Source organism: Pongo abelii, chromosome X (genome assembly GCF_028885655.2).
Source record: "Pongo abelii isolate AG06213 chromosome X, NHGRI_mPonAbe1-v2.0_pri, whole genome shotgun sequence".
NCBI classification, from domain to species: Eukaryota; Metazoa; Chordata; class Mammalia; order Primates; family Hominidae; genus Pongo; species Pongo abelii.
Genome location: NC_072008.2, coordinates 116,565,005 through 116,589,826, shown reverse-complemented (window position 1 = coordinate 116,589,826; position 24,822 = coordinate 116,565,005). Strand labels below are relative to the sequence as shown.

General features: G+C 39.8%; 1 protein-coding gene across 5 annotated transcripts in view; it reads left to right on the top strand.

The window, feature by feature from the left end:
• Window positions 1-24,822, top strand: part of CHRDL1 (chordin like 1) — a 125,802-nt gene that overhangs the window by 84,778 nt on the left and 16,202 nt on the right. For all 5 annotated transcript variants that reach the window (XM_054544968.2, XM_024241045.3, XM_024241047.3 and 2 more), the window contains exons 7-8: window positions 14,525-14,592; window positions 20,889-21,057. In XM_054544968.2, coding sequence (XP_054400943.1) covers window positions 14,525-14,592; window positions 20,889-21,057 — 237 coding nt within the window. The remainder of the gene's footprint in view (window positions 1-14,524; window positions 14,593-20,888; window positions 21,058-24,822) is intronic.

The window sequence follows — 24,822 nt, the reverse complement described above, 5'->3', positions numbered from 1 at the left end:
ATATAAGCGTATTACTCATACAGCAGGGAACCCAGACACCTCTCCCCTATGCTGGCCACCCTAACTGCAGGCCAAATACTGAAGAAGAAATAATCTTTTGCCTGCTGAACTTGCAAACCTTCACATAAAGGGCATTGAAATAGCCTCTGTGCACTGTCCCCAAACACTAATGTGTGTCTTTCTTCCTGGGTCAGACAGCAATCCTAGACGCAGATTGAATCTCAGACCTAGCCTTCGTTGGCTAGACATGTCTTTGAGGCTGGGACAGTCAAGGAGAGCGTTGGCACAATGTCTGTCATTGCTAGCACTTCAGCAAACCTCATTAGGACTGGAAGCATAGTGCAAACAGCCACTGGAACCTTAAGGGAAACTTTATCAGAAGAAAAAATCTCTTCAGATCCTGTGTTAGTTTGCTAAGGATGATAGCCTCCAACTCCATCTCTCTTCCTGCAAAAGACATGATCTCATTCATTTTTATGGCTGCATAGTATTCCGTGGCGTATATATACCACATTTTCTTTATCCAGTCTGTCATTGATGGGCATTTAGGTTGATTCTGTGTCTTCAGAATTGTGAATAGTGCTGCAATGAACATTTGCGTGCATGTGTCTTTTTTTTTCCCAAATACTGCATGTTCTTACTTATAAGTGGGAGCTAAATGATGAGAACTTATGAACACAAAGAAGGAAATAACAGACACTGGGGTCTTCTTGAGGATGGAGGGTGGGAGGAGGGAGAGAAGCAGAAAAGAATCTGTACAACAAACCCTCATGACAGGAGTTTACCTATGTAACAAACTTTCACAGGTATCCTCAAACCTAAAATAAAAGGTTTTTTTTTTAAAAAAAAAAATCTCTTCAGAGATTATACTACTGCCACATTCTGGGAAGGCAGGCTTCAAACCCAAACCCACACCCAGCTTCCCTCCACCATTGATCATTTCCACTTCCTGTCCCCTGCTCATCTTGCCAAAGCAACAGGGAAGGCTATGTAGTTGGACTCTAGACAAGGGAAAGGTATTTGGGGTAGGTATTAACTGTGTTGAAAGCCAAGTATGCATTTAGTAAATGGTGTCTAAATTTAGCACGTGCAATGTGCCAGACAGTGTTCTAAGCACTTATGTGTAGAATAGCTCATTTGATCCTCGCAAAAATAGTAGCAACTCTTTATATCCCCATTCTACAGATGTGGAAGCTAAGGCAGAAAAGTTGAGTGATTTGTCCAAGGACAAATGGTAGTAAGTGGCAGAGCTAGAATTTTAACCTGGTCAGTCTGGCTCCAGAGTTTCAAGCTCTTAACTTCTATACTACCCGTTGGGACCCATTCATAGGAGTATGACAAGGATATCTCCTAGTACAAGGGAGTAAAGGGGAAGACAGGACATGCATGGCACATTGTTGTGTGCAGATACTCCTAAGAGAGTATCTTACCACACTGCCCATCTTTTCCCATCAAGGCCTTAACTTACCCATCTCTCACTCTAGGCTTAAAGTGTCTTGAGTGTAAATATCTACTTTCTTTCATTCAGCAAACATTGTTAAGCAATCACTAAGACCCTGGCACTGCACCAGTGCTAGAGATACAATGGTGAACAAAAATGGACATGGAACCTGCCTTCATGGAGTTTTAGTGGGGAAGATAGACACCACGTCATGATATAAGTAATTATAAAATTGCAACTGTGCCACATGCCACAAAGGAAAGGTGTTATAAAAGCCAATAATTGAGAGGGGTCGACCTAGTCAGGGAGGTGAAGGAAGACTTCTAAGACTGTCTCTCCAGCCTCAACTCGCACCACATCCCTCCTTGCTCTCTGCACTCCAGGGTGAGGAAAGATTGGCTCAAAAATTAGGGAGATAACTGGTGGCAGTCATACACTCCTGGGATCCCCAACTTCTGATCCCACCATGAATCCAGTCCCTCCCCAAGGCTGTAGGGGTCTATAATGTTCTTTCTACATTATACATGCTACATAATACCCTAATCTAGGAATTTTCTTTTACTCTTCTTTCTTTTGGCTGTTTCCTGTTTTTCAGAGACAGGGTCTCACTCTGTCACCCAGGCTGTAGTGCACTGGCACAATTATAGCTCACTGCAGCCTCAAACTACAAGCTATCCTTCTGTCTCAGCCTCCTGAGTAGCTGGGACTACAGGCGTGCACCACCATGCCCAACTAATTTTTTTTTTTTTAGAGACGTGGTCTCGCTGTGTTGCCCAGGCTGGTCTCAAACTCCTGGTCACAAATGATTCTCCTGTCTCAGCCTCCCAAAGTGCTGGGATTACAGACATGAGCCCAGCCTAGAAATTTTCTTCTTGAGAAACTACTTGATCATGCTACCGTTTCTTACCATATTATCCAATCTAAATTTTTCAGCTTGTTTTTAACAGTCTGATCCTTCCTTAACCTACTTTCCAGCCTCATTTCTCTGACACCAACACACACATCTCCTTTAGGCTAGCTGGCTGATCTCTTTGTTCTGTTACATGCTATGTTTCTTCCTACCTTCCCTCCTGTTACGTGCTTCACTTAAAACTGTTACTTTTCACAAGCTTGGAATAGCCCCCGCTCCTCTTCTACCTGTTCGCATCCTACTCATCTTTCAAGGGTCCAGTTGAAGTTGCACCTCTTCTAATAGTTTTGCCTAATCACTCTAGTTCTCACTGATCTTCTTTGACCACCTTCAGGGCTTAATCTGGTTCATAGAGTTAAGCATTCAAAAATACATTCTTGCACTGTTATTGCTTTGTGTCTTCCTGTTTCCCCTGGCATAATATTAATCATATATCATGCTGACTGGTTTATTTAATACAAAGAGAGCCACAGTCACAAAAAGCTCTTGACAGCATTCCAAGTACAGATGCAGTAGGGAGGCAGGAGAAATGGTGGAACTCACAATTTGCTCAACCCAAGCCCGTTAATTCAACATATCTCAAATGAGCCCAGGGAGAAAACGGAAGTCGCTTTTTATGAAATTGTGATATTTCTGCTAACTCCTTCAAGGTAAATGAAACTGGAAGCAACTGTTTAAAAGTAATTAGTCAGTGTTCAAGATAAGTGCCATTTTACCTAAGACACTTGATTTCTCTTTCCGAAAGAGCAGCAAAATTGCACCTCAGATCCCATCTCAGCTAGAATCCGGGATCTTCAGGGAAGTGGTATGTGAGATACTTCATTGATTTTAAACATCATAAAAATTGACCAGTTTTTCAAAGTTTTCAAAATCAAAGAAAACTGAAGAAAATAACAGCAAATCCAAATATAGATTCTCACAAATTAGTCACAAGTTGTTTTTGTTTTGGCCCACATTTTCTGCAGAAACACCACCATCTCCTGGTCATGATGATAGGAAAGAAACATTGTTAATGAGAAACACTACTTTAAAAAATGAAAATTCATCTTGTATAACTGAAACCTTATGCCTGTTGATTAGCAACTCCCCACTTCCCCCTCCAAGGTGAAAAGTTCTAGAGATCTGCAGTACGACATTGTGCGTAGAGTTAACCATATAGTATTGTATACTTAAGTTTATTAAAAGGGTAAATCTCATTAAGTGTCCTTACCACAATAAAATAAAAAAAATTAAAATTAACTCAGTAATTTTTGAGTTTATATGTTCTCACCTAAACTTCAAAATACAGTCCGCCCTCTATATTCACTGGTTGCACATCCATGGATTCAACCAACTGCAGATAGAAAATAATTTTTAAAAATATGTTAAAAGTAACAGTACGACAATTTAAAAATTACAAATTTTAGAAACCAATATAGTAAAATGACTATTTTCACAGCATTTACATTGTATTAAGTTTTATAAGTAATCTAGAGATTATTTAAAGTATATGGGAGTATGTGTGTAAGTTATATGCAAACACTATGCCATTTTTTATCAGGGACTTGAGCATCTGTGGATTTTGGTATCTGTGGGGGGTCGTGGAACCAATTCCCCATGGATACTGAGGGACGACTGTATATTGAGATACTCTGATCTTTTCATAGCTATAGAAGAGTCTCGCTGTCATTAATAATACCTTTTCAAAAGTGAATCATTTATGTTCATGCGTATGGGACCATTTTAGAGATTTGCCATCCTCACCTACCTCTCCTCATCTTCTAAATCCCAACTGGATCTCCTTCCATGGAAACGTTCCAAATTGTTTTTGCTTTCTCTCCATCTCTTGTGCTCAAAATTCATCCCCACGTACTTGCTGACTGTCCCAGGACCCCGTCCCTCTGAGGTCATCATGTTCCTTCTTGGCATGTTTCTTACGTCTAGAATATTTCTTCTTGAATAGAAAGTCATTCAGACAGTGGATGGGACAGCGTTGACTTTCACATTGAGTTTAACAAGTTAATGGCACTGATTCCTAATCGGCCATCTGGGATGTCCTGTCAGGGTCAATAATACCCCATTCTGTTTCTGGGATTGGAGGACTTTTTTGTGTGTATATGAATCTGTTTCTATAATAAAAATAAGGAATTCCCAGTGAAGCATTTCAGAGCAATTATTTCTTCATGGGTGGTTAAAGCCACTCTTTCTTCAACCTTATTCTTTCTAACTCCTTCAAGGAATTCCATAGCTGCCCAGAAACACCATTGGATGTGCCCACTACTCACATTAGAATACTCTTTATGAGCTTAGACTCCAACAATTTATAGAAATCAACCTGATTTGTGGACTGACAGTGCAAACAGAGGTAAAAGATACATGAGAAGGAAGAGCAGTGTATACAACTGACTGATTTTCATTTTCAGGTTGACCAGACAGTCAACATGGGTAGGTCATTGAGTTTCCCCTCTCTGTCCTGCTTTTTATTTTCAGTTCATGGATGTGGTAGCACAGGACTCTACTTTATTTGGGTACTTGGATTTTTTTTTTTTAAGACAGAGTCTCTGTTGCCCAGGCTGGAGGGCAGTGGCATGATCTCAGTTCACTGCAACCTCTGCCTCCTGGGTTCAAGCGATCCTCCCGCCTCAGCCTCCCAAGTAGCTGAGACTACAGGCGCTCACCACATCTGGCTAATTTTTGTATTTTTAGTAGAGACGGGGTTTCCCAATGTTGTCTAGGCTGGTCTCGAACTCCTTACCTCAGGTGATCTACCCACCTCAGCCTCCCAAAGTGCTGAGATTACAGGCATAAGCCACCGTGCTCAGTGGGTACTTGGATTTTTAACACTTCACTTTATAACTTTGTAAATTGTACTCCTACCAATGAAGCAGATATCTGTCCTGTCAAGCCTCATTTTTGCCAAGAGAGAAAAGAGGTTTTAATTAAGATACAAACTCTTTTTAAAAAAATTGGAAACAGAGGACTAGCATAATTATGAGAAATTCTAAGCCAGTTTAGAAGGTATGAGCCGAAGAAATCTCTCTAGCCATTTTTTAAAATATCTCCAGGACCACGTCTTCCAATGATTTAGAGATGAAATGATTCCTTTTCAACATACAGGCATACAGTTATCTTTGCTAGGCTTTGTCTGCTTGTTTGTTTGTTTGTTTGATCCAAGCCCTTTTCTTTGTTAAATACACAGCACACTTGTGGGAGTCCCTTAAGCCGGGTATTCCCCCATGTGTAAGCTACCCTTGAGGAGAAGGAGGAAAAAGAAGTGGAGGCAAAGAATGGGAAGAAAGGGGATTAGGAATAACAGCTAACATTTAGCTGACACGGTGCGCCAAGCACAATTCTAAATGCTTTGCATATACTAATTCATTTAATCTTCACAACCCTATAAGGTAGGCATTATTGTCTCCATTTTAGCAATAAGGAAACTGAGGCACAGAGAGGTTAATTCATTTGCCCAAAGTCACATAAGGAGGAAGGAGCAGAGCCAGAATTTGAATACAAACTGTTTGGCTCCAATCTGTTCTCTTAGCCATTATATTATACTGCCTCTCAACTTGGGGAAGCAAAGCAAATTTGGGAACTCTTATTTCTGAGGCTACCAGGAGGAACAGACTGTGTGATGACCATCTTTCCAGGGGCCAGATATGGTAACAATCCAGCAGATGCATTGGGACTGCTCTGAGAAGCAAAGATTCTCTCACCATAAACTTGGATCTGTTTAGCCACATCTCCATTGAAAGAGCAGAATGTGGATGGTGGGCACCATCCAGCTCATAGTTTCTGTATTCACTCTCTTCTGATTTCCTCCTGAAAACACATGCGTTCTCACAATGCACTTTTTAAAAAGTAAGTATTTATGATTTTTCTGGACAAATAATTTTGTATCCTTCTTCAGATTTGGCTTGCTACTGTTGGCAGGAAGTCCCCCCATTGTGTGTGTTTTGGTATTTCTCAAGGAGCTATTTTGTTAAAAATGCTAAGATCTTATATGGACAGCCCAAACAATAAAGTACTTCATTTGACAATAAAGTATTTTTTAAGAAAATAACTGTCTGATTCTTTTTATGGCTGTATAGTATTCCATGGTGTATATGTGTCACATTTTCTTTATCCCGTCTGTCACTGATGGGCATTTGGGTTGGTTCCAAGTCTTGCTATTGTGAACGGTGCTGCAATAAACATATGGGTGCATGTGTTTTTATAGTAGCATGATTTATAATCCTTTGGGTATATACCCAGTAATGGGATTGTTAGGTCAAATGGTATTTCTGGTTCTGGATCCTTGAGAAATCACCACACTGTCTTCCACAATGGTTGAACTAATCTACACTCCCACCAACAGTATAAAAGTGTTCCGATTTCTCCACATCCTTTCCAGCATCTGTTGTTTCCTGACTTTTTAAGGATCGCCATTCTAACTGGCACGAGATGGTATCTCATTGTGGTTTTGATTTGCGCTTCTCTAATGACCAGTGATGATGAGCTTTTTTTCATGTTTGTGGGCCATATAAATGTCTTCTTTTGAGAAGTGTCTGTTCATATCCTTTGCTCACTTTTTGATGGGGTTGATTTTTTTTCTTGTAAATTTGTTTAAGTTCTTTGTAGGTTCTGGATATTAGCTCTTTGTCAGATGGATAGATTGCAAAAATTTTCTCCCATTCTGTAGGTTGCCTGTGCACTCTGATGATAGTTTCTTTTGCTGTGAAGAAGCTCCTTAGTTTAATTAGATCCCATTTGTCTATTTTGGCTTTTGTTGCCATTGCTTTTGGTGCTTTAGTCATGAAGTCCTTGCCCATGCCTATGTCCTGAATGGTATTGCCTAGGTTTTCTTCTAGGATTTTTATGGTTTTGGGTCTTACATTTAAGTCTTTAATCCATCTTGAGTTAATTTTTGTATGAGGTGTAAGGAAGGGGTTCAGTTTCATTTTTCTGCATATGGCTAGCCAGTTTTCCCAACACCATTTATTAAATAGGGAATCTTTTCCTCCATTGCTTGTTTTTGTCAGGTTTGTCAAAGATCAGATGGTTGTAGATAAGTGGCATTATTTCTGAGGGCTCTGTTCCATTGGTCTATATATCTGTTTTGGTACCAGTACCATGCTGTTTTGGTTACTGTAGCCTTGTAGTGTAGTTTGAAGTCAGATAGTGTGATGCCTCCAGCTTTGTTCCTTTTGCTTAGTATTGTCCTGGCTATATGGGCTCTTTTTTGGTTCCATTTGAAATTTAAAGTAGTTTTTTCTAATTCTGTGCTTTACAAAACTTGCAGATTTCTTGTATTGCTGTATATCATCATTGGAAGCTCAAATGCCTATCAATGGAGAATCCTTATACTAGTTTCCTTTTAAAGCTTCTTTCAAATTTCAGCACACTTACTCCCTCCCAGCAGAATTTACAGAATTAGATGTTTGGCAGAGGCTCCCTAAGGTCATCTGCTTCTACTCACTTCTTCATCTCTAGCTTCAGTATGGAGCACTGGCATTAAAGTGCTCCCCCATGGAACCCAGCTCATGGTAAGGAGAGACTTCACAATGGGTTTATTCCTCCCTGCTCTCTTCCACTTTGCCCTGATTCTGCTGATTTCAACTTCTCCCTCAAAAAATACAGAGAACATTTCCCCTGTCTCAGGGATTTGTCTCATGTCCCTTTGCCTTATGATTAGAGTGACTACGTAACTTACTATCTCAACCGAGGCACATTTTGAAAGCAAGAGCTGCAATCTTAATAATTATGCCTGCCAGAAAAACAGGCAATAAAACTGGGTTGTCTGAGATAAGTCTGCTCTATGGCTACCCTATTTATGATGTATGGTTCAAAAGTGGCCACATGCTGGCGTAGTTTTGCTCTCTGAGGCTTATCTTCATGGGTATCTCGGAATCTCATTCTACACTTAGTCCTTTTGAGAGGACAGGGTTTACTTCTCTGACCTGCTCAAGCCACCAGAGATTAATGGAAGCCACAGGAGTTATAAACAGTCTGAATTTCAGCCTAGCTTTTGGCCATTTTTCAAATACTTGTTCTCCCTTTCTCCCACTACTAGAAAGCCAACCCATTACAGCTTCATAGGATACCACTCAGAGAGAGTATGACTGAGGTTTGAATAAACAATACATGTGGCTTTTAAGGTTAAATGAATATTGTGTGACATACATTACACTACACTTGTTTTTCATTTCAGTTCAAAAAATTGGTTAAAATTATATCTTGTTGCTTCTCAAAATTAATTAGAATCCATCTGTATCCATTAGAATCACTGTTTTTTGCTTTGTTTTGTTTTTTACAAAAAGCCTTGGCTGAATGAAAAAGCCTCCATCTCATTCAAGATAATTTTTCCAGTGATCAGACAAAAAGAGCAAAGAAACAGGTTTTTTAGGGTATTGGTGCCTACTTTTTTTCAAGATATAATATCTAAGATTGCAAATGGACATACCTATTTTCAGCTATCCAGACAGATCATACCCAGGTCTAGAGAACCACATATAGCCTTATAAAATGTCAACATCTAAGAAGATATGTCTAGTTTAATTATGGGTTAAATTAAATAGAATAACTCAAATGTTAAAACCTTTAGCAGCTACTTAATAGACTTAATAGAACATTGAAGTTTAGAGATTGCAATTTTGATGACTTTGAAAACTCGGAGTCATCAAGTTGAACTGAAATGAAAAACAAGTGTAGTGTAATGTATGTCAGACAATATTCATTTAACCTTAAAAGCCACATGTATTGTTTATTCAAACCTCAGTCATGCTCTCTCTGAGTGGTACCCTATGAAGCTGTAATGGGTTGGCTTTCTAGTAGTGGGAGAAAGGGAGAACAAGTACATAATTTATAATGTACACAGTATATCTTATATATAAATATAGTGTATGTATACATATATGTGTGTATTTATATACAGGTTAAATATCCCTTGTCCAAAATGCTTGGGACTGGAAGTATTTCAGATTTCCGATGTTTTTGGATTTTGGAATATTTGCATTGTACTTACCAGTTGAGCATCTCTAATCCAAAAACCCCAAATCCAAAAATGCTCCAGTGAGAGTTTCCTTTGAGCATCGTCAGCACTCAAAAAATTCTGGAGCATTTTAGACTAGGAATGCTAAAACCTGTATGATATAGATGATATATATATATCATACAGGTTTAGTATGATATAGATGATATATATATATCATACAGGTTTAGTATGATATAGATGATATATATATATCATACAGGTTTAGTATGATATAGATGATATATATATATCATACAGGTTTAGTATGATATAGATGATATATATATATCATACAGGTTTAGTATGATATAGATGATATATATATATCATACAGGTTTAGTATGATATAGATGATATATATATATCAAACAGGTTTAGTATGATATAGATGATATATATATATCATACAGGTTTAGTATGATATAGATGATATATATATATCATACAGGTTTAGTATGATATATATATATATAAAAAAATACATATATATAAAATAGGGAATCTTTTCCCCCATTACTTGTTTTTGTCAGGTTTGTCAAAGATCAGATGGTATATATATATGTGTATATATATGTGTGTGTGTGTGTGTATGTGTATGTGTATATATATATATATTATATATATATAGGCTCCATTACTTTTTAATGAAGTGCTGAAATTTAGGTATGCATTCTTGTCTGCAAATGCTCATCAAATACACATCACGACACACTCATCTGATTTGTGTTACAGGGTATTAGTATTCCGCTCCTATGCCTGATAGTGACTTGCCTCCTTGATTTTCCATCTAACCTCTCTGCTCATTTGTAAGAGGCGCTATGAGCTTCTATAATGCTTTGAGATTCTGACTGGACTATAAGTATTTAATGACACTTTTTAATTAAAATCCTTTTAAAAACTCTAGGGTATAAATTAAATAAACTGAACTTTTCAGAAGGCCAGCTAAGTAAACATTTTATGTCAATACCAGTCATTAAATCTACATTTTAAAAGGACATTTGATGAAGAGAACTAGTCTATCATTTTTCTTTTGCAACTTGTTTTCTCCCTTTTGACTACTTAAATTAGGCTTGAAACCACATTATATAGCTTTTACATTGTGTTTTGCCATTTGCTGGTAAATCTTTACTGGTTTCTATTCTTCTCTCTAGTCCCATATTTTATTTGGCCCAGACCCACTACTGCCCACTGAAACAAAGGGGACAAGTAAATCTAAGCTCATCCCCGCTCAATCACTGTCCCCAGCTCTCCAGATTTGCAACCCAAGAGTTGTCAGATACTGATTTCCCCTTTGCCTTCCTTCCCCATCATCAAATCTTCCTTCAGGGTCTTATCAGTTTCTTTTCATCTGTAGGAGTCTCATTCAATCCTTCTTGTGTGTTATTGCACAGATGCTCATGGCCTATTACATATTACTATAGCAGCTTCCTGTATGGCCTCCTGGATTCGAATTACTTCCCAACTAGTCTACACTCCATTGCCAGAATAGGCTTCCACAAATATCATTTTTATCATAGGAACCCCTACAAAAAAAATGGCAACATAATCAAATGTGAATTCTTCAGCCTTTTACAAAATTTTATATTTTTTCGAATTTTTACTGTTTACTTTTTACAATTTATTTTCTTAAAATTTTGTGGGTACATAATAGGCATATATATTTATGAAGTACATGATGTGTTTTGATACAGGCGTGCAATGTGAAATAAACACATCATGGAGAATAGGGTATCCATCCCCTCAAGCATTTATCTTTTGAGTTACAAATGATCCAATTACACTCTTTAAGTTATTTTAAAATGTACAAGTAAGTTATTATGGACTATAGTCACCCTATTGTGCTATCAAATAGTAGCACATTATTTACTACCACTGTTTACCTCAACAACCCACCCCACTGTCATTCTCCCTCCCTCCGTCGCTCTCCCTCTCCTCCCTTTCTCTCTACATGTTCAATTACCAGCGTAATTTCTCTTGTTTTCATATCTGAAGTTTCTACTCAAGCCACACCTTGCCTGCTGTCTCCAGTATGTGACTTGCTGTTTACAAAGCTCTGGTCCTTTGCCAATGTCACTCCCTTTGGTTGAGGTACTCTCTGCCCATATCACTGTCTGTTTATGCTGTGCAGTATCTACTTCTAACAATGTGACTTAATGGTTCTTTCAGGAAGCTTTCTACGATTACATCTGACTGCTCACTCCTCCCATTCCGTGTCTCCTAAGCATGGGTATTTCATTTGTATTTGCTTTTTGTGTGTGTGTTTTAGGCTGTTTCCTATATTGATTTCCCATCACCTCCAACCTGGGTGTAAATATCCTGAGGGCAAGAGCCCAGCCTGATTTTCTCCTCTTTCTGCTGTAGTATCAGGCTCTTCACCCAAGAAGTGTTCAAAGCATGTTAACTGACTCTTGAGCATAATTTTCTAGTTATAAACATAGTTGAAATCATCTTTGTTTTACAGTAGTCAGTCAGGGTTTCCACAGAGTTCGGCTTGCAGTCTACAATCTTTACTCAGACATAGAATAAAACAGGCAGAGAAGAGTATATATACTATTGACCAAGCACTTAATTCTGTATGTTTTACTGCAGTTCAATTCAATACATATATTGAGCACCTGATGTGTACCCAGCAATATGCTAAGTGCTCCAGCCTGGTTATTCACAAACTCCTGCATCCATCAGAATCCCCTGGAAGGCTTGTCAAAACCCGGGATCACCAGCCCCCATCCTGAGTTTCTGACTTAGTAGGTATGGGTTGGGATCTGAAATTTGGCATTTCTAACAAGTTTCCAGGTGATGCTGATACTGCTAGTCCAGGAAGCACATTTTGAGAAGCAGTGGTCTAGGAGATACAGAGGTAGTCTAAGACATAATCTCTCATTCCAAGGAATTTACAGACTCTCTAGGGAGACAAGGAAGGCCCAGAAAACATTTAACAGTAATAAATATTGTACAGTGTTTTAGTATTTATTGATTCGACAAATATTGAATAAGTGCTATGTGCCCAGCACTGCCCCAGATGCTGGAGTTACATCAGTAAACACAATAGACAAAAATCCCTGCTGTCATGGGGGGATTCTAATATGGGAAAGCAGACAATAAACAAAATAAATAAATTATAAGAAATATAAGATAGTAATAACTGCTAAGGAGAAAAAGCAAAGAGCAGGCATAAATATCAGATGGGGGTTGGAATTGTAGATAGGGTGGTCAGAGAAGGCCTCCCAGTTCCATCATTTAACAAGTATTTACTGAGCGACTACTATGTATCAGGCACTGTTATAGATGATGGTGATATAGTAACACAGGTAATGAACCCTTTTCTTATGGAATGGACATACCTATTTGGGAGCCAGGTAACCTGGGGTTTTGGTGTTAATTCTCACAAACTCGTTATTAGACTTCCCCTCTCAGCCATGGTTTCTCCATCTGTTAAATGGAGCAGTTGGACAAAGTTATGCTTGACGTCCTCTATACTTCTAAAACTTCAGGATGTTTAGTCTTTTAGGCAATCAGAAATATGTAAGAGTGTTTGAAGAAGACTTTGTAGAGGAGAGAAAACTTAAATGGTTTTCACAGGCATGGGGGAGCTATGGGGCGTGGGAGATGGAAGGTAATTTCAGAAGAAGAATAACATGAGCTAAAGCACGGAAGCAACAATGGGAGTCCAGTGTTCAGTGAAGAGCAAGTAGCTCAAAGGGTTCCCATTGTAGAGTAGCTGAGATCATTGGGTAGGAGGTAGATGTTCAATAAAGATGAGGTAGGGGGTGTTTGTAGAGAGTCTTGGTTGGGAACCCACTGAGGGTTTTGATCAGGGAATGACACGATTATACAATCAAATTGGTGTTTTACTGTTTTATGAAGATTAACCTAGCAACTAGTTAAATCCTCAAAATTCATTATTTTTCATCAGATAATATTTGAATTATGAAGATTTACAGCCATACTCTGTTATAAGTCACTGCCTTATTCTAATATTGCTATCAAACTAATTTTTAGGTCGTTTTCAAGCCATGAAAGCCTATGATACTACCTAATTTCCCCTAACACGACTACTACATGCTTGAACCGGTAACATGTTACTCTTTTTTTGTGTGTGTGTGACAGGGTCTGGCTCTGTTGCTGGAATGCAGTAGCATCATCTCGGCTCACTGCAACCTCCACCTGCCAAGCTCAAGCAGTTCTTCTACCTCAGCCTCCCAAGTAGCTGGGACTACAGGTGCACACCACCATGCCCGGCTAGTTTTTGTATTTTCTGTAGAGACAGGGTCTCCCTGTGTTGCCCAGGCTGGTCTGAAACTCCTGAGCTCAAGTGATCTGCCTACTTCGGCCTCCCAGAGTGCTGGGATTAAAGGCATGACCCACTGCACCCTGCCTGTTACTCTTATGAAGGCTTGAGAGAGTAATCAGAATAGAAAATTCTTAGTACTTATACTTTTTTGTGTTTCTGGTTATCTTATAAAATATATGTTGAATATTAGGTTTATCTTCAGCCATATATATAATTTAAATAGTACTCATTTCAAGTGATGCAAACATCTCTAAGACAAGGCTCTTCCCCTTCGCTTGCTTGGTCAGAGGTAACACAAGGGCAATATTCTTGGAAATTATCCTTTTGTTTTTCAATCAGTTGAGGTATATCCACAGCTCTTGTGTGTTTGTTGCTCTAGAGGCTGAAAGTAGAATATTCTTCCTACAAGCAGTTACTTTAGAAGATAATGATAAGGAGTTCTCTGTCCAAAGAGTGGGTCATGTAGACCTAGAGAAAGGTGTGTCATAAGAAATTATGACAGATCAAATCCTCAAAACTCATTGTTTAATGGTAGTTTAAACAGAAGTTAAATATGACCTGCAAAACACTTAACTGTCACGAAGTAAAATGAGCAAAAGTGACAGTGATGTCTAAATTAGGTGGAAAGTGATTATTTTCCTTTTATTTTCCAAATTCTGCATAATGTTGCTAGGACATCTATTTAGAAAGTGGCAACTTTCTTCAGAGTTGCTTTGAAAAATGAGGCACACCCAGAGAAATCTTTCACAGCCGCTTTTTGAAGGACAGCCACAAAAGCAAAAACACTTCAAGAACTTTGGGATCATAGTACCAAAAATGTTGCTGGATCACAAGGGTGATAACTTTCCCTTCTATGAATGTATGATTTTCTCCTTATTTCTTTTTAATAAACAGGGGACGGAGAATTGTCATGGGAACATTCTGATGGTGATATCTTCCGGCAACCTGCCAACAGAGAAGCAGTAAGTGTGAATAGCTCAAATAATTCAACACTCCACAGCATCAGGCCAAGCGTTCCTCTCCCCGTGGCTACTATTCTAGCAAATCCAAAAAAAAAGGCCCGATTTCTAACACCATTTTTCTTCCCTTTTCTCAAAGTTTTGAATGTCATCACCAACTGGAAACCATTTAAGTACACTGTAAAATTGGTAACTGGAGGCAGGAAATGTGCACAAAGAAACCATAGCCCCAGCCCTTTGTCTAGGTCAGAAGTTGGTACTCTTTCAGGATGACTTGCCAAGTCTTCATGTGTTCTCTAAGGAAGCTAGGTCACTCCTATCCTCAACAGTGAGGACCTTCTGTAGGGTTGTAAGATACAACCATCTTTTTGGTGGGATTTGGTAGGTACTTCAGACATGTCCACATAAACTCTCTCCCAAGCCTTAGGCTCTCAGTCATACAGTTGGAAAAGAGGAAAGGTAGCAGTCTGGATTCTCCTCTCTTCAGCCTGGTAATGTCTCCCTTCTGTTCCTGCACTAATCTCAGAATAAGCCTCACAAGTAGGCATCTGTCTATGTAAGTAATAGCATCTTTTGTTCTTTTGTATTTTGAAGTAATTTATAAAATAGAATTCCTCTCTAAAAATATATATCTAAGAAGATTTACACTACAAATTTCTTAAAATCTGAAAAGGAGATGTTCCAATTCAAAGAATCTATCATACAAAATGCACAGTGGTGACCATTGCACATAAATAGGTGTTCATCACATCCTTGTACAAAAAAAGTATGCAAGGACATTCACTGCATTGTTGTTTTCATAAAAACAAAACAGATGGAGACAACCTAAATGTCTACTAGGGACTTGGTGTGTACATCCAATTAATGGGACACTGTGCAGTTGTTAAAAGAATACGGTACATCTAAATGTAGTAAAGTGAATTGAGCTCCAAGATATATTAAGTAACAAAACAAGGTGCAGAATGAAATTTTACACTATCACTTCTTTATGTAAAAATTGCATGTGCATGTATATAAATGCATATAAACCAATCTGGAAGGTCACATACCAACATGTCAGGTGTGCTAATCTTAAAGGAGTAGAACTGGGCAGGAGGAAAGGTAGATTTTGACTTTTTACTTTATATTTTCTGTATAATTTGATGTTTTCCTATAAGCATCAATTAGTTTTGTAATAAAATATAATTGATTTTCTAAAACCTTAGAAAATCTCAGCAAGGATTGGATATAAGACAGGAGTCCAGGGAATTACAGGGCGAGCCTGAGGATATTGAGCATGTGAGGAAGGTGTTGATAGGGGATGCAGTAGAATGACTCATACAAACATCACAGTGCTGCTGAGGCTGGGCTTCCCGGTCATCACATGAGCCACTTCTGACTTGCATGCTCCCAGCTAGCCAACATCCAACCCAAAGCTTCAGCAGTGAGATGGAACCATTTCTATTTGTCTTACTCCCTATCAGTATTATTTTCTGGACACTGCTGTTTCTGAATAGTTGCAGAAGAACTGGGGAGAGGGGGTTTGGAGAACAGTACTCTGGACATCTCAAAAAATCAGCATCCTGCAAGAGAGGGTAGGCTTCCCTGTTTGCTGGTTAATATAAACCCTGAGGAAAGATTTTCTCCACCCAACTCTATCTGCTTTATAGTAAGTGAGATTCCTTCCAGAGCCTGACAGCAGATGATGTCAGTCTCAGTTTTCTGTGTTGTGTGTTCCTTTTTCTCAGCCCCTATTTTTTATTGTGGTAGGTAGTTGAGAGTGGCTGAATTAGTGGCTGTCAACCAGATGTCATTCTAAACCAAATTTAGAGTTTAGTCACCTTAAGCTATGTGGCTTATTCCCTGAGAGGCCCCCACACTAAGCACTGTGGCCACCTTAGCAGTCTTGCTGGTAATGCCATGAATTAGCCTTTCTTCTTGATTTCATTTTACACTGCCCTCAACTCCAACCCTTATCTTTCAGCTTCATTGACAGGCCTAGTGATAGGCCTGGACTTAATCCAGTACTTCCTGTAGCAAAAAAGGTCAGGTACAAATGTGGGCCCTTGAAATAGTTATTGATTTTCAAAGGAGTTCAAGACCTATCTTTAGAAACAAACATTTGGGCCTGATGGACCAAAATGGCCATATGGTTTCACTTTATTATAAATAAATATTTCCCTTCATTCTAAAAGGGATAGATTTTGTGGGATATGATTTGAATAATAAATAGCATCTGTAGTAATGGAAAAATATATACCTGGCACATAGTAGTCACCCAATAAATAAATGTTGAATGAATGGGTGTGGGAGGTGGCGTAAAAAGTGTGTGATGGTGGAGTGGGGAAGGGGCTCCTCATTAATTTTAATGCACAGGAATTTGTCTCAAATCAGAGATAAACTCTTCAAATTTGTTGTTTGCTCTTGACCAGCCTAAAATGAGAAAATAGGAGAATCCCTTCTGAATATCCTTTGCAGGCCCAACTTCCTCAGGGCAAGAAGAAAAGGCAGCCCTAACAACACATTTCTTATCCAGTAGACTGTCCTTTACGTAAACTGTTCCTATTTACCGGGAACCAGCAAAACCTCTGTTCAACAGAAATACAGCTGACTGGTTTCTTTTGCCAAGTGGTCTGAAAACCATCAGCTTAGCAAGTTTTATGAAGTGCACAGGAAGGGGAACCAGTGGTTCAAATATGACTCCTTTGTAAAAACCTGAAACAGTTTTCGTTTGATTTCTAAGTTGTAATTTCTCATGAATTGGTCCTCGTGCCATTGGTGGGGAGTGTGTCTGCGTGTGTGTGTGTGTGTGTGTGTGTGTGTGTGTGTGGAGTGGAGTGGTGTGGTATGTGGGGAGGAAGAAGTAGGCGCAGACTAGAAAGCCAAAACATGAAAGCATGCATAATTTTGTTTTGGACAACAGCCAAGCCCTGATTTTTGCCCCCAGTAGATTACACTGAAATTTACCATTAAAAAAAGTGAAAGGATTTGGGATAGAAACGACATGAAACAGATAAAAATCCATGTCTCATTTGGATTGTCAGAACAATGGTTTGGGAAGGAAATTGGCCTAAGTGTCTTCCAGCCAGGGATAGTCCTAGGTTGGTAGTGATTAAGATACAATGTTTTAATGGCTGTATGGATTAGAATATATTCTGAAGCTGCTTTTTAAATTAAACTTTTTTTATTTTGAGATAACTATAGATTCACTTGCAGTTGTAGGAGAAAATACAGAGAGATCCCATATTCCCTTTGCCCAGTTTCCCCAAATGGTAACATCTTGAAAATCTATAGTACAGTATCACAAACATGAGGGCCCTTTCTGGACCCTGATGTTTTCTTGTCTACACCAATAAAACTCTTATATTTTAGACTTTAGAACATGAAATTCTTGGGGAGCCTCTACAATAGTGGGGATTTTTCAACACTGGAAAAGAACTGTTTTAGAGCCAACTCTAAAGCCTGAAATATTTTTCAGTATTTCAAGTAAGTAAATCAAAAAATACCAAAATACTGAACAAAATAAAAGATCATAGCTATATGGTCATATCTAACTGGTTTTGACCTGCTCTCTCAAGCATCCTATTTGCAGCTAATTTTTAAGATAAGCTCCAATTTCACTTACAACTTCAGGGCATTAATAACCTTTTTCTCCTTTGCTCTGAGTTACAAGGTCAGAATGGCCCCTCATAAGTCTCTTTCGTTTGTTTAGGGGAGGAACTCTAAAAGAACCATTACCCTTAAATCAAAATCACACACGACCACCACCCACTCCAGCCCCCAAACAGAAAGTCCTTTATGTCAGTGATTCCCAACCTTGGCTTCAAACCAGAGACTCTTGGGGAGTATATAAAATCCTAATGCCCAGGCCTTCACCTAAACCACTTACATAAGGATACCTCGGAGCGGGACCCAGGTATGAGTATTTTTTACAGCTCACCGGGTGATTTTAATGTATAGCCAAAGTGGAGTATGTGGTGTATGTGGTTGTGAACATTGTAGCTGAATGAACTTCTGTATCTGAAAGAACTTCTGGACCAGCTTTTAGTCAAATGGTTATAGACTACTGAGTTTGATTGGATATTCTCTCTTCCACTTTCTCCTTCTTCTCCTTCTCTTCCTCCTTCTGTTCATCTTCCCCCTACTCCTACACTCCTACCATCTCCAAAAACTCAATCTTCATTGTCACCATGAATAAACTGCCTCTCCTCCCTGGCCTCAGTTTCTCTGTCTGTAAAACAAAAGACTTCAACAAGATTAGGTTCTAGGGGACTGACTGGCCTACAATAGGGCCTGTGATCAAAATTCTTGAGGATTTTGTTTTTTCGTCATGATCATTTTCCTACCATTATCGTATGTCCTGGGTCTGAGACGTTGGTGCTAAAGAATAGCTTTTCATTTTGTGTTCACCATCATGAGCCAGAGAACTTCTCGTACTTGCAGCTTATCCTGGGTCAACAACCTTCCATCTCTAATTCTATCCCAGTCCAACTGCTTCTTTTTAGGATCAGTGGGACACCAGCCAGCCAAACTGTCCTCTCTGTGTTCCTTTGGCAAAACTTTGCCAAGCTTCAAAAAGGACAGAGCAACCTGTAATGGCCTTTGTGGAATGTGAGTGATTATGGCAGAAAAGGACGTATGAGCCATTGTGGGAATGAGAAATATTTGCACTGAGAATCCTATCCATGTGCATGAAAACAAATCGATGCAAATTTTTATTTGTGTGAATTTTGATAGCAGTGCACCAACATAGGCTCTTCTTAGATAAGAGAGAATAACGTTGTCTTTCAAAAGGCTAAAAAAGGTCCTCTTACTTCAGTTCCTGTTTACTCTCCCTTTCCCCTACCAGTGGCCCCTTCCTGCCAAGAGAGCAGTAATACTTCCCAAAGCGAAATTTGCAACATGTGTGTCTGTGGCCCATAACTTTAATCAGTGTTTATTGGGATGATATGGTCAGGGGACTCCATAACTATCTTCCCAAGTTTCCTCACTATTTCTGTCACTGAATATAAAGACCTTCCTTTTCAATTGCCTGTGAAAGATTTTTTTAATGGGTTCCCCCTCCTTCACCCCTAACAATTGCCTATAAAATACAATTAATCTTACTTGGCTTTAAGCCTTAAGGTTCCATTCTTCATTCATTTCATCTTCTTGTACTCCCAGCCTACTTTAGCTCCTGGGAGAGGGGTGGGTAGCACAATAGTCTGGTCATCATGTGTGTTGAACCCTTGCTGAAAGATTACTTGTATGACAAGACTCTAAGCTTTTCTTAGGTACCAGAGTTTTGTTCACTCAACAAGTATTTGATGAGCACCTTCTAGATGCCAGACACTAAAATCTAGGCACTGGAGATAAAGCAGTGAACAAAAAGTCCTTGATTTCATAGAGCTTACATGCCAATACTGTCATGTACTATCAATTCTTCTATCTATAAAATACCTAGGGTATTTGTACTGCATTGTATGATCTTATGCCATTACCTGTGTTTAGAGTCTCAGTACATCTTATCAAGACTATACTCGAATCTCATCTTTTCCTCCTATCCAATTCACCCTATGCATGATCAGGATTCAATGCTTTGAAACAGTTCTGATTACATTATTTTTCTAACTTTAAAAAAAAATCCCTCAAAGCCTTCTATGCCCTCACCTCTATTGCTTACCAAATAAAGTCTTCACCCCTTAGCCTGTCATTTAAAGTCTTCCATGATCTGGCTTCAACCCACTTTTGGAATGTTATCCTGCAACTGTTCCCTTTTATGGACTCGATGTTCTCTGCTTCACCTTCTCAACTTGTAAACCTCTGCCTGGACTATTCCCCTTACACTCTGCCTGTAAAAAAGTCTACCCATCCTTCATGGCCCAGGTCACAAACCCTCCCCAACTAGAAGCTCTCTCTTTCTCCTCCTGATTTGCACAAGACTGCTTACTTCTTCTGTGGCCTCTATTCACATTCTGCCTTGCGTGCAGACTGCTGTCTTAACTCTTAAACTGAAATGTAAGAGTCTTGGCAGCAGGAAGGATGCTTTAGCCTTTTTGGCTCTTTTCTCCCTGAGAAGTTTGCCTGTGAATCTAGTCCTATCTTTTAGAAGAAGAGAGATAAACCTCAGCATGTTGTCATTAAAAAAAAATTTTAATGAAAAAAATGTCAGCTGCTTGTACATGACCACATCCCTATTTCTATTGGTGTAGGTGAGCATGCAGCTGAAATCAGAGCTCACCACTATAAATCAAAATTATTGAATGACTTCTAGTATATAACTTAATCTCTGTGATCTCATTGGTGGCTTTTGGACTAAATTTGTTCTTGTTATTTTACAGAGACATTCTTACCACCGCTCTCACTATGATCCTCCACCAAGCCGACAGGCTGGAGGTCTGTCCCGCTTTCCTGGGGCCAGAAGTCACCGGGGAGCTCTTATGGATTCCCAGCAAGCATCAGGAACTATTGTGCAAATTGTCATCAATAACAAACACAAGCATGGACAAGGTAAGGGGCATCCTTCTTTTGTATACTTCTGCAACAGGGCTTCAGCAGCCCTGGTCTTTGCAGGGCTGGAGCTGGGAAAGGACCCTTTCTCCCAGGAATAGCCCATATTCACTTGTGGGCATCAAGTCTATAAAGTGGGTATAGTCAGGTGACTCCAGGAGACTCTTTGGACTTCCTTAAATGCAGCCAAAAGAGCATAGTCCGGTCCCTTTTGTAAACAGCCTCTTGTATTTTCTCAATTATCCCTGGGGATTGTAGGTCATTTGGGAAAATTTCTTGGGTCTTTAACAGAATGAGTGATTGTCTGTGTTTTAGTAGGGGACCCAACATTCAAAGGTACTCAGTGCCAAACATCACTGAAGCTCTTATCTATACCTTAGAAATAGCAATTCTCACACCTCAATGCACCCCAGATTATCCTGGGGCTCTTGTTAAAGATACATATTCCTGGCCCCACACTCAGATTCTGGTTCAATGTGTAGCATATGAGACTATCCTTAGAAATGAGTAATCCAGGTGCAGTGGCTCATGCCTCCCAGCACTTTGGGAGGTCGAGGCAGGAGGATCACTCGAGGCCAGGGGTTCAAATCAGGCTGGGCAACATAATAAGACTCTACAAAAAAAAATTTTAATGAAAAAAATATTAGCCAAGTATGGTAGTGAGTGCCTGTAGTCCTAGCTACTTGGGAGGCTGAGACAGGAGGATCACTTGAGCCCAGGAGTTCAAGGTTACAGTGAGCTATGATCGTGCCATTACACTCCATCCTGGGTGACAAAGTAAGACCCTGTCTCTAAATTAAAAATTTTAAAAAGGAAAAAGAGTAATCCAATGAGAAATCCCAAAACCACCTGGCTGAGCACCAGAAGGACTGATCAGGTTAAGACTGACATGCTGTCCACTTAGTTGATCAACTGGCTACAGCAGGCACCCACAGACTTCCATAGCTTCCAATTTCTTCTTGCACAGCATTTTCTGGTCTCCACCCGCCGCCGCCCCCCTCCCCCCGCCGCCGCCCCCCCCCCCCCGCCGCCGCCCCCCCCCCCACGCCACACACACACCAGTAGCAGGAGTCAGGGAGGAGAAACTCAATCAAACAATTGACTGCTTCTTACTTTTTTAGGCCTCCTGTCAACCAGCTCGTTGGAGCAAGGGCTCAGCTGGTTCCTTTTATGAAACCACAAACATGTTTTGTTTCCTTTAAAGGGAAAACAAATCAAAAGCAGTTCTCTGAATGGGTTAAAAGTAGTAAATTATTAAACCAAATGATTGAATAACATGGGTGAAAAACAATCCGTTACAAAGAACTCCTACCATAAATCTCAACAAAGCTAGTCAAGCCAAAGCTAGTTGATCACATCTGTTACTAGTTAGATGTAAATTTCAGATTACAGATAAAAAAATTAAATTGCTTTTGAAATTTGCAGGCTTAAAAAACATTCAAAATAAAACTTAATAGAAAATGGTGATGTATTAGAAGAATTGGAAATACTTACTATCGATCTGTGTTTGATTTGTATTTTATTATTTTTAAGTTCCAAGGATTTCTGATAAAAGTTTATGAAATCAGGAAGAAGAGTTAGGTTAAGATAGTTTGATTTTCAATTCTAAATTGCCTCCAACAGATTCCATTTGCTGTGAAAGTATTTCAAAGCCTTGTAAAAGTGTAGGGAAATGGATTTTGAAAATCCTAAATCTCATAATTTCCACAAGGTCTCTTTAATTTCAGGGCAGAGGCTCATCCCTTGATTTTCTCTATGTCCTACAAAAACCTCAGCTGGTTTACATTTATTCATTTGCCCCCACTGATTTGGATGCAACAGTTCTGTTCTGACCTTTCTAATATAGTTCACTGAGGAATCACTTGTCCCCACCCCCAACTCCCAAGCTGGATGATTCAAAATCATCTTGATAACTTTTGGGGTAAGGAGAGGGCTATGTTTCCCTGTCCAGAATTAACCTCACCCCATTCCACTGCAGAGTTTAGGCTCTCATCCAGTCTAGACTATTCCTTTAGTCCAAATGTTCAGGGGAGATGGAGCCTAGCTATATAACACTGGGAATCCTGCCTGCCCTGCTCAGCATGGGTCGTTCTTTTCCTTACATCTCTTGCTAATAATGTGGTCCTCTGATATATCTACTTGGCTCCTTGTTAGCATCAAATAAGAGAAATGATAGGACTCCACCATTTTGAACTTGAATCCAGCCTAAATTTTCTTGAAGCATACTGTGTGTCCACTTGATCACATTGTCCAGAAGGGAACGTCACTGTTTGGGGAGAAAAAAAGAGGTAAGAGCAGGAGAGTGAACAGCACATCTGGCCTGCCTTGTGTGATCCTGTCCACAGCCCTGACCTCACAGTTGAGGTGTCAGCTCTCCATTTTGTCTCATTGTAATATTGTGAGCCACTCCAGTTTAGGTTATTGGAAATCTTTACATGGGTTTACCAGTTAGAGTGTCTAGTATTCTGGCAGCTCTTGCAAAGGACAGGAAAAGGCAACCAACATTATTCTTATTTCTTAATGTGACTCAGTGGACTTGATGAGAAAGAACTAGCCCAGTGATTCATCCTTCTGAGGCCATTGTCTTGCAGCCAAATCAGCCAATTCCTAGAAATGCCTCAAGTGGGATTATTTCTCCCCAACCGCCCAGCCTGAAGTGATACAACCCACCCTAGAGATGTTGTTGATTGGGATGCCAACAGGTTTCCCTGGGTGTGATGAGGTGATGGGAATAATAAGAAACACACCCAGTCCTAGTCATGACTTGAAATCTCCACAATGTCTCAGCACTCTCAAAAAGGGAGATAACTCATCCTCAGACTTCCCCATCTGCAGCCTTGTGCAGTTCTTATCTTGGAGCCTAGCTCCATGCCTTATAGTAGGAGCCAGATATATTTGGTGTTGATTTGCATAGAAAGATTCTCCTGTGGCCCCTTCCCTTATAGGCCCCTCAGCCTGCATTCTAGATGCTTGCTCCTTTTTTGGGTGGGTCGGGGGAGGGGACAGGGTCTCACTCTGTCACCCAGGTTGGAGTGCAATGGCACCATCACAGCTCACTGCAGCCTCGACTTCCCGGCCCCAAGTGATCCTCCCACCTCAGCCTCCCAAGTAGCTAGGGCTACAGGCATGCACTACCACACCTGGCGACTTTCGTATTATTATTTTTGTAGAGACTGGGGTCTCCCTTTGTTTGCCAGCTGGTCTTGAACTCTTGGGCTCAAGGGATCTTCCTGCCTCGGCCTCCCAAAGTGTTGGGATTACAGGCAGGAGCCACCACACCCAGCCAGATGCTTGCTCTTTTAAGGCCCTTCAGAAGACATGGGGCCCATGACTTAACTTCCCACTTAACAAATGTCAGACTGCCAGAGGATATCTGTGAAGCAAGCAGTGATCAGCTGTAGCCAAATATCTATAGCCACTATGAGGTGGGAGACTGAGGAAATTGCCTGAAGATTAGAGGCATAAAAGGCTATCCCTTCACAAGTTACCCAGGAGGCCTTGGTCCTTTCCCTCTCAATCTTCACTTATCACTTTTCTTCCCACACCAAAGAGTGCCCAACACCATTAAGCTCCATACTTAACATATGTTGGTGGATCAGACAGACTCATAGCATTTGACATTCTGAATGGATTTGCTTCAGGATCTGGAAGAAACTGTCCCTTTGTGAAGAGCAGTAATTTTTGCATCTAGCCTCCATGGAAAGCAAATCTCCCAAGGAAATTTTCATGCCTGGAAGCACATCCACTTGAGGCATACAAATTTTC